The sequence below is a fragment of the Penaeus chinensis genome, chromosome 21 (genome assembly GCF_019202785.1).
Source record: "Penaeus chinensis breed Huanghai No. 1 chromosome 21, ASM1920278v2, whole genome shotgun sequence".
Taxonomy (NCBI): domain Eukaryota; kingdom Metazoa; phylum Arthropoda; class Malacostraca; order Decapoda; family Penaeidae; genus Penaeus; species Penaeus chinensis.
In genome coordinates this window covers 24,047,625-24,057,624 of record NC_061839.1, presented here as the reverse complement: position 1 = coordinate 24,057,624, position 10,000 = coordinate 24,047,625, and the positions used below count along the sequence as shown (strand labels likewise).

At 40.4% G+C, this 10,000-nt stretch overlaps 1 protein-coding gene across 1 annotated transcript in view; it reads left to right on the top strand.

Moving 5' to 3' along the window:
• LOC125036442 (MAM and LDL-receptor class A domain-containing protein 1-like) overlaps positions 1–10,000 on the top strand; it is a 48,148-nt gene that overhangs the window by 24,120 nt on the left and 14,028 nt on the right. Inside the window, exons 28-32 of the mRNA XM_047629035.1 lie at positions 1–63; positions 1,000–1,142; positions 2,062–2,211; positions 2,349–2,501; positions 2,616–9,862. The exon at positions 1–63 is cut by the window's left edge and continues 163 nt beyond it. Of these exons, the coding sequence (XP_047484991.1) occupies positions 1–63; positions 1,000–1,142; positions 2,062–2,211; positions 2,349–2,501; positions 2,616–9,862 (7,756 nt within the window). The remainder of the gene's footprint in view (positions 64–999; positions 1,143–2,061; positions 2,212–2,348; positions 2,502–2,615; positions 9,863–10,000) is intronic.

The following is a 10,000-nucleotide window of genomic DNA, read 5'->3' as shown; positions in this document are numbered from 1 at the left end:
CCCTGCGGTGGCTCTCTCGCCCACGCTGCGCAACGCCTACATTGACTGCGCCTTCACCTTCTGGTACTTTGAATGTTTAAAGGCCTTCGAAGAGTGTGTATATGTATGTGTATATATATATATATATATATATATATATATATATATATGTATGTGTGTGTGTGTGTGTGTGTGTGTTTGTGTGTGTGTGTGTGCGTGTTTATATATATATATATATATATATATATATATATATATATATATATATATATATATATATATATATATATATATATATATGCATATATGTAAATATACATATATGTATGTATATATATATATATATATATAAATATATATGCATATATGTAAATATACATATATGTATGTATATATATATATATATATATATATATATATATATATATATATATATATATGTATATATAAATATATATATATATATTTATATATATATATATATATATATATATATATATAAGAATGGCAAGAACGCATATATCTATATATATATACACAAACAAACAAACAAACACGCAGGCACTTATTTGCTGTATATTCTGTCAACCTTCTCTAATGTTTAAGTCTACTCACTCTTCGTTCTTGCCATTCTTAATCAAGTCTAACATAAGAAACATTTTACAACATAATATTATATTACACAGCATAATGATGTAATATAACATAACAACTTGAAACCTTACATAAACACAATACACATAACTACATATAATGGCATAACGCAACACAACATACCACAACATACCAGAACAGAGCATCACATTCAATACCACAACATAGCACAATATACCACAGCATAACATAACACGCTATAACACAACAACATAACATGATGCAGTACAACAGAGCAACTCAACATAACACAATATGATACAGCAAATCAACACCAAAACATCAACATTAACACAATGCAACACGCCGCCAACACAACACAACACAAAATAACACAACACGAATAATAAAGCGTTTGTGCTGCAGGTACCGTGAGACTTCAAATGCGTACCTAGGCGAGAATATTGTCTTGGAGATTGGTGTTCTGAGGGACGGGGAGGTCAGCCCCGCCCACTACTTGGTGAACGAACGCGAGACGCAGTGGGCGAAAGCGGAGGTCGTCGTTATGGGTTAGTCTTCGCCTTTATTTTCATTTTTTTTTAAATTGTTTTTCGTCTTATTCGTTTTGTTGCTATTTTTTTCTTATTTCCCTTTTTTCCTTTATTTCCTCTTTTTGTTCTTTTTTTTTTCTCTTTCTCCTTGTTTTTCTTGTTTTTCATCATCTTCCTTTCTTCTTTTTTTCTTCGTCTTCTTCTAACCTTTAAATAAATATTTTTTATTCTTATTATCATAATTTTACTTCCGTTTCCTCTTTTCATTATTATTGTTGTTGATGTTATTAATATTGTTGTTGTTGTTGTCGTTGTTGTTGTTGTCGTTGTTGTTGTTGTCGTTGTTGTTGTTGTTGCTGTTGTTATTATTATTATCATTATTATCATTGTTATTACCATTATTATCATTACTGTTATTATTATCACTATTATCATTATTATTATTAGTAGTAGTATTAGTATTAATATTAGTAGTAGTAGTAGTAGTAGTATTATAGTAGGGTATTGAATTGAAAAAAATAGTTTTTGTATCATTGTTTACTGTAGTTATGACAATAATAGTAATCATTATTATTATCATTAGCATTAGTATTATTGTTCAGCTGTTATTATTCTCCTCATTATCGCTGATATTGTTGTTGTTCTTGTTTTATTATCCTTATCATGATCATGATCCTCATCATCATAATTGTAATTGTTATTATTATCTTCACATTATCTTCGGCTTTACATCATCATCGCCTCAACAGCAGCAACAGTAGCATCATAGCTATTGCTATTACTTTCCTACTCCTATTGCTGTTCCTATGATATTTCTGTTACTGTTATTATTGTTATTGTTTTTATTATCGTGACTTTTATTGTTAATATCAGTATCTCTATTATTGCTATAACAATAATCAATATCATTTTCTATTCAAACCTTCTACGTCATCAGACTGGTTGGGCGAGTTTCAGGTCCGAATAGCGGCTGTTACAACGGCTGGACCTTCCGCTCTTACGCTGGATGATTTTACCTTCAGCAACTGCCAAGTGCCCAATACTACTATGGTTTGCCTCAGTAATCAGATCACCTGTGCCCAGACAGGTGAGTCGTTTGGTTATAATGCTGTCTGGTTGTTTTTGCTTTGTATTTGGATTCATAGAGTTTATTGGGCAAACTGAGTTCTTAATCTGTGTTTTGGGGATGACTGTAAAAAAAAAATGAGTTTTTTTTTCTCACAGGTTTGTGCGTTGACGAGAGCCTAGTGTGTGATAACACCAATGACTGCGGAGACATGACTGATGAGACGGACTGCGGTGACCAGAGTACCGTTTGCACCTTCGAAGAGAATCAGGCATGTGGTTGGACACAGGAAAAGGATCTGGACGAGCTGGGTATGTGCCTTTCTTCCATCTGATCTTTTGCAAATACAGTTTATTGCAGGTACTAGCCTCTTATACTATTCGGAATTTCTCTAAATATTTTTAACTTGAGTTTACTCCTTTCAGACTGGATATTTGGCAGCGGTGCAACCCCAGCCGGTGAACACAGTCATCTGACGGGTCCCCCAGCTGACCACACTACACGGCTCCCTCTTGGGCATTATCTGTACGTGTCTCACCCCCAGGTCCATTCCGGCACTCGCAAAGCCTGGCTCCTTTCTCCCGTTCTACAAACTGCTGAGAATGCTCAGTGCGCCTTGAGATTCCATTTTTATATGTACGGAGAGAACATACAAGAACTAAACGTGTATACAAGACAACATATTTACGGGGACATGGCACTGGGCTTCAGCAGGAAGGGAGAACAAGGGCAGTTTTGGAATCGAGGAGTCGTTTTCTCAGCCACCCCCGGGCCCTTCCAATACGTAATCGAGGCTGTGACGAAGGGCGAAGACTACTCAGATATTGCGATTGACGACCTCTCACTCACTGACGGCTGCCACATCCTTAACGATACACTGCCCATTGGTACGACTCCTATCCCCCCCTCCAACCCTTGCAAACCCGGAGAATTCTACTGCGGCGTCGGAGATGAATGTGTATTTGCCTACCAGCAGTGCAACTGGAAGACTGACTGCTCTAATGGCGCTGACGAGGAGAACTGCGGGGCCTGTGATTTCGAGTCTGGATACTGTGGGTGGTTTGAAAGCAGCGTTGGGATGTACCAGTGGCGGCGGATACCTGCCAGTGAAGTGTCTCCCTTTTTGCACCCATCGGAAGACCACACTCTGGGTACTGACTCAGGCCATTATGTTTATCTTGAAGGAGCAGATGGGTTAGTGGGGAAAACCGCTGTCCTTTCGAGCCCACATCTTTTGCACCCTTATGTTGGGAATTGTGAACTACACATCTGGCTATACACCAGGAATAGCATAAATGTTTATTTTGCAGTGTACAATAATGGAGTAGGTAATCCCGTTCGGCAGCTTGTTTATAACATGACCTCTGCACCTGAAGAAACATGGTTTGAAGTACCAATAACACTGAACTTTGAAACTGAATACACTTACTTGACATTCGAAGCAACACCTGTGCTCGATGAGAGTGATGCATGGGCTGAGTCACACTCATCTCTTGCTGTGGATGACATCACTTTCTTTGACTGCGACGAGAATCCTCATAATTTAGATTGCAATTTCGATGATCCAGACTTCTATAAAGGATTTTGCATGTGGCGCCAATCTTCTAGTGATCAACTCGATTGGAAGAAGTCAGACATGTTTCCAGAGCCATTACCAGATCACACAACTGGCTCTGGTACTTACGTGTTTGTCGATTTTGAAGACGCATCTGCCAAAAAGGGCGACAAAGCAAAATTAGTTAGCATTGTACAGGAGAAGCCAAATGAATATGAAAATACCTTTACTCTGTGGTATTATATGTTTGGAGAAAATGTGGGGAAATTCCGGATAATCATGAACGAAGTAACAACAAATTCAGAATACACTCTTTTAGAATTAAGCGATTCTCAAGATGACCGATGGCTCTTCTTCGATACAAAACTCGATGTGAAGGACGACTTTTTTATTACCCTTGAAGCTGAGTGGGGCGACCTCGGTCCCGGTCTGCTTGCTGTGGACGATATCGTTATGAAGGGGAAACTTCATGAGCCACTCTGTGATTTTGAATATGATTTTTGTCAATGGCAACAAGGAGACGAAGGAGACACAATATGGAAAAGAACTCAAGGAAAGAATAACGAAAATGGATGCCCTTCAGTGGACCACACATCTCATAGTGAGGGAGGCCACTACCTGTGCCTACGTCTAAATGATCATCAAGGCAGCAAGGGCTTCTTATTTTCTCCAGTTTATGAATCAGTTGGTGTACAATGTCTCAGGTTTTGGTATCACATGCTTGGGGATGGTGTAGGATACCTTACTGTCCTTGTGCAAGATCAAAATGATGGTAGACCCTTTGTTCCTGTTTGGTCCTTTAGTAGCAATGCCTTCGAAATGTGGAGTCAAGGTTTGGTCACCCTTCCAAACCTTCAGAAGTATGTAATTAGTTTTGAGGGAATAACAGGCAGTAACAACAAGAGTACAATAGCTCTGGATGACTTAGAATTCATTCCTGGTGTCTGTCCACAAGCACACACATGTGACTTTGAATATGACATATGTGACTGGTATAATACAAATGACGGAGATGACACCTTTGACTGGATAAGATCCTCAGGTGAAGATGGAGAAGGTCCTATCATAGATCACACAACAGAATATGAAACGGGTCACTATTTGATGGTGACACTTAAGGATAAGGTGAAAGGAGATTCTGCTGTCCTCTATGGAAGTCTTACTCCAGCTACAGAAAAGTGCATGACTTTTTGGTATTCGATGCAACATATTGTCAATAGTACATTGAGTGTCGTTATGGTTAGTGAGGGTGATGGAGATCCCCTTATAGAACTTAAGAATTCTACTTTAGAGTACTTATGGGAAGAAGTCACTTTAACCATAGATCCAGAGTTAGAATACTATAATGTTATGATCAGACTGTTGATAGATGAAGACATAACATCCACAGATCACAATGCAGTTGCCATTGATGACCTTGCCTTCACAAAAAGTTGTACAGTTGTAACACAACCTACAACACTAACACCAGTGCCTACACATCAACCAACGCAGTATGATTGTGACTTTGAGAGAGAGGACAGTGAGACTTGCAACTGGCAGCAGGACATAAATGATGGCTTAAACTGGCAGCGATGGAAAGGCAGCACGCCAACATCAGACACAGGGCCACTCACCGACCACACCACAATGACAGAAGATGGCTTTTATCTATATGTTAGTACCACAAACCAAACTGAACGCGTTGCAAGACTCATAAGCCCCACAATTGACCTTAGTGGTGAAAGTTCTTGTTTGTCCTTCTGGTTTCATATGCATGGTTTGGATGTTGGCAGCCTAGCTGTGAGGTTACAGGAAAGTGCCAAGTCCAGTCAACTTCTTTGGGAACGAGGTCATGAACAAGGGCGTGGATGGATCCAAGCTCAGGTGCAAGTTAAGCATGAAAAGCTGAGTCGCATGATATTGGAGGCAGTGCCATGGGACTTTGGAAAAGGTGATATTGCTCTTGATGATATTACTGTGGAGTTTGGCCACTGCCAGCTTGGCAAACTGTGTGATTTTGAAAATGGATTGTGCAATTTCGAGCAGTCTCTCGAAGATGATCTAGACTGGGAACTAACATTAGCCTCGTCATCAGGTGTGGGAGATGGATGGGGCACAGGTGAAGATCACTCACTTGGCACTGGTCTGGGCCATTATATCCGTCTTGAAGGGCAAGGCACAGGTGAGATTTATACCAATCAGATCGATGCCAAGTATAAGTGTGTTCAGTTTTGGGTGTACTCTAATGGAGATTCAATGTATAAACAGACAGAATTAGAGGTCCACTTACACACAGCTGAGATAATCGAAGATAAACCCTTGTTAACTATTACTGGACTCTTTAGTCATGAATGGAACTTATACAAGTTACAAGTTGAAAGTGTTTCACCCTACTCACTTAGCTTTAAGGGGAAAGCATATGCATCATCTTTTCTTGGGCTCGATGATGTCGTACCAGAGTTAACATGTGAAAACTTTGATGAATGCAATTTCGAGAATGATATGTGTATGTGGAGGAATGAGGTCATAGGTGATGATTCAGACTGGTCTCTCATAACAGCTGATGAATTGTCTGACAAATATGGTCCTCAAGTAGATGCTACATTTAATAGTGTTTATGGTGGCTTTGTTTATGCCAATGCAGCAAACACAGGTGGCACAGATAAGCGATCAGAAATCGTTCTGGATGTGTTAGAGCCAAATATATGGTGCCTGAGTTTTTGGTTTCACATGCAAGGGTTAGGGCAGCCCACATTAGCACTTATAACACAGGAGTTGGACCACAGCACAGAGAAGACACTGTGGATTCATAAAGAGACACTGCATGCTGATTGGAAATATGCACAAGTCACAGTAGATAACACAGCTTCAGACTCTGATGTTTTAGTTCACCATAATCTCAAGTTTGTTGCGGTGTCTGACAAAGGGAAACCAGGCATCATTGCTCTTGACCAAACAAAAGTTACATTTGGACACTGCAGTAATGAAACAATACAAAACTGTTCCATGAAGTGTGACGGCCTCTGCTTGTTACAAGAGCAAATGTGTAACTTTATACAGGACTGCAGTCAAGGACAAGATGAGGTATTCTGTGGGTACAACTGTACATTTGAGAGTACAGACGATCACTGCACTTGGTACAACATGGAAACAGGCAGTGACTTTGTGTGGTTGCGTCAAAGAGGTGAAGATAATGATCTTTTCACTCCTCCTGTAGATCATACCCTCCAGACTAGTCAGGGTTACTATATGGCTGTCACTCTAAATTTCACAGATATGCGAAAGGCAGTTAATCCCCTCCTTCTCAGTCCAGCACTCCAGAATTCTGCACCAAACTGTCATATGAGTTTCTGGTATGTGGTTTATGAAGTGCCCAATAACTACCCAACTTCGGAGGTAAATTCTTTGATTGTCTCATACAATGTAAGTGACATAAATACCATTTTGTCACAGATTTTTGCTACCCAAAAGGAGGAGTGGATGATGGGTATAGCAGATATTGGCAGGATACGTACCCAATTTATAGTTCAGATTGAAGGTATAAGAAATCTTAAGCTCCCAGGATACATAGCAGTGGATGATATTAATTTTGAAGAATGCTTTCTTCCTTCGCCACAGGAAGGTGACTGCAAAGGCTTTGCATGTGAAAATAGAGCCTGCATTTCTTCATTTGCTGTTTGTGACTTTGTTGACGATTGTGGGGATTACACAGATGAGAAAGATAACACAGCTGAGTGTGACAAGTATGTAGGCAGATGTAACTTCGAGGAAGGTCAGGCATGTTCTTGGAATGAGGAAGATGGAACAAACTGGAAGACAGGATCCCCAAGCCAAGAGGACATCATGCCCCCTCGTGACCATACCTTGAACACTGCCTCAGGCACTTACATCTATATAGACAGTAACGTTTACAATCTGAATGCAACCACAGCTAAACTGTCTAGTCCTGTCATCCATGTTCAGGGAACATATTGTACTTTGAGATTTTTTTACTACTCATACGGTAAAGATATCGACAGCATTGTTGTCTCAACAAGAGAATCATCAAATGGACCTCTTCATGATCGTCTTTTTATTAGAGGTTCTGTAGGACAATACTGGGAAAGAGTAGAACTGTTCATCCAGAAAGAGGAAATTGCCAACAGGCCATTCCAGTTCATAGTTACTAGCAGCACCAACAGCTTCTCAGGTAGTCCAGGAACATCAGTCATTGCTCTAGACGATATATCTCTTACCAGTGGTTGCCAGCCCACAGATGATATAATGCCAACTGAAACAACACCCCTAACAACAACAACAGAAAACCCATGCAACACTGGTTTCCATTGCAACAATAATCATTGCGTTTCTACTGAAAGTGTGTGTAATTTTAATGATGATTGTGGGGATGGCAGTGATGAATCTCACTGTGGTGAGTGTGACTTTGAAATTAACACATGTGGTTGGGAGGATGTAAGTCATGGTCAGTACCGGTGGTCTAGGACAAAAGAGACAGTGGGACTTGTGAGTTATGTTATGAATGTAACTGAACAGCTCGAAGGAACATCAGACATTGCTGACCTAGAAAGTGTCATATTAGGACCAACATCAGCCTCATGTACCATGTCCTTCCTTTACTACAAAAGTGGTAATAATTCTGCTCTTGTTATTGTTATGCTACAAGTCTCCATGGAACTATCACTTTGGGTTGCAACAGATAACATGGGTGAAGAATGGCACAAACAAACTGTTGGTATTCCTGAACACCATGTTGGTTGGAAACTGCGGTTCAGGTCTATGAAATATTCAAACGAAGATATAGCCATGATTGATGATATACAGTTTCACAATTGTAAGCAACCAACACCCACCATCTGCCATGATGATCACTTCTCATGCAGTAATGGCAATTGTGTCAATCAGACTTTTGTATGTGACTTCAGTGATGACTGTGGGGATGGCTCAGACGAATTAGCTTGTGAGAAATATCCTGGCAGATGTAATTTTGAAGTAGATTTTTGTGACTGGCAGCAAGAGCATTCTGCTGATCTCACATGGATGAGAAAGACCGGTGACATGTTAGCAGAAGGCACTGGTCCTGGTTATGACCATACCTATGGAAATGATACTGGATACTATCTTTATCTACAAAGTGCTGAAGGATCAAAAGGCAAAAGAGGTCAGATTTCTAGTGAATCGTTTGCACCTACTAAAGGGGAATGTCATTTCAGATTTTGGTACATGATGAAGGGAAACCAAAGTGCCACACTGAAAATTTTCGGTGAAGAAACGCCAAGAAGCACAACCAAGACAAAATATGATCTGTTTGAGACGTCAGGGTCTGATGACTATCTCTGGATTCTGAAAGACCTAGATATCAGTATTCCAAGATACTTCAAAATTGTTCTTGAGGGCATTGCTGGCAATCCCATAGAAGGAGATATTGCTGTCGATGATGTGTCTTTCTCAGAGGACTGTCACAGCCTCTACTGTAAGCCAGAAGAGTTTCCTTGCAAGTCTTATGGCTGCATCCCAGCCACAAGTGTATGTGACTTCCGATTAGACTGTGCGGACCTCAGCGACGAGGACGAGTGTCCAAACCACTGTAGTTTTGAGGATGGGGACTGTGGGTGGAAGGAAGTTGAGAATGATGGCCTAGACTGGGTGGTGGCTCAAAGCAATGATATGGCGTGGGGAACTGACCATACAGGACCCTTCACTGATTCGACTGGAAACTCAGATGGACATTTCCTTATGGTGCACAAGGAAACTTCGTTGAAGAAGGAACAGGAAGCAAAGACTTTCCTTCATTGGTTTCAGAATTCGGCCGCAACCTGCGTATTCGAGTTTTGGTTCTATACAATGCCACCTCATAGCTCGGATATCACTCTGAGGCTCAACACTTCTGCAGAAGAATTTACTGTCATAGCTTACTTTAGCGATAAATTTGTCACAGCTGACCCGGGAATATGGAATATTGGAAGAGTCGGTATTGGGCGCCATAAGGAAACTTTCCAGTTGTCTCTTCTCAAGAGAAATGCTCCAGAATACTCAGGAGTATTTGCTATAGACGAGACGCATTTCTCGGAGTGTGATTTCCCATTGCCTACGGACGAAAACTGCAACCAACCGCTGTATCACTGCCCTTTTACTAAGGTAGGTGAAGTGCGGTAAAATTGTGTGCCTGGTTAGATACTGTTATGCATTTCCTTGCAGGGATGTTATAGCGCATTGAGAAAGAAGGGTAGAAAGGGAAAAGATGAAAAGAGAAGTGGTGGCAAAGAAAGCAGAAAG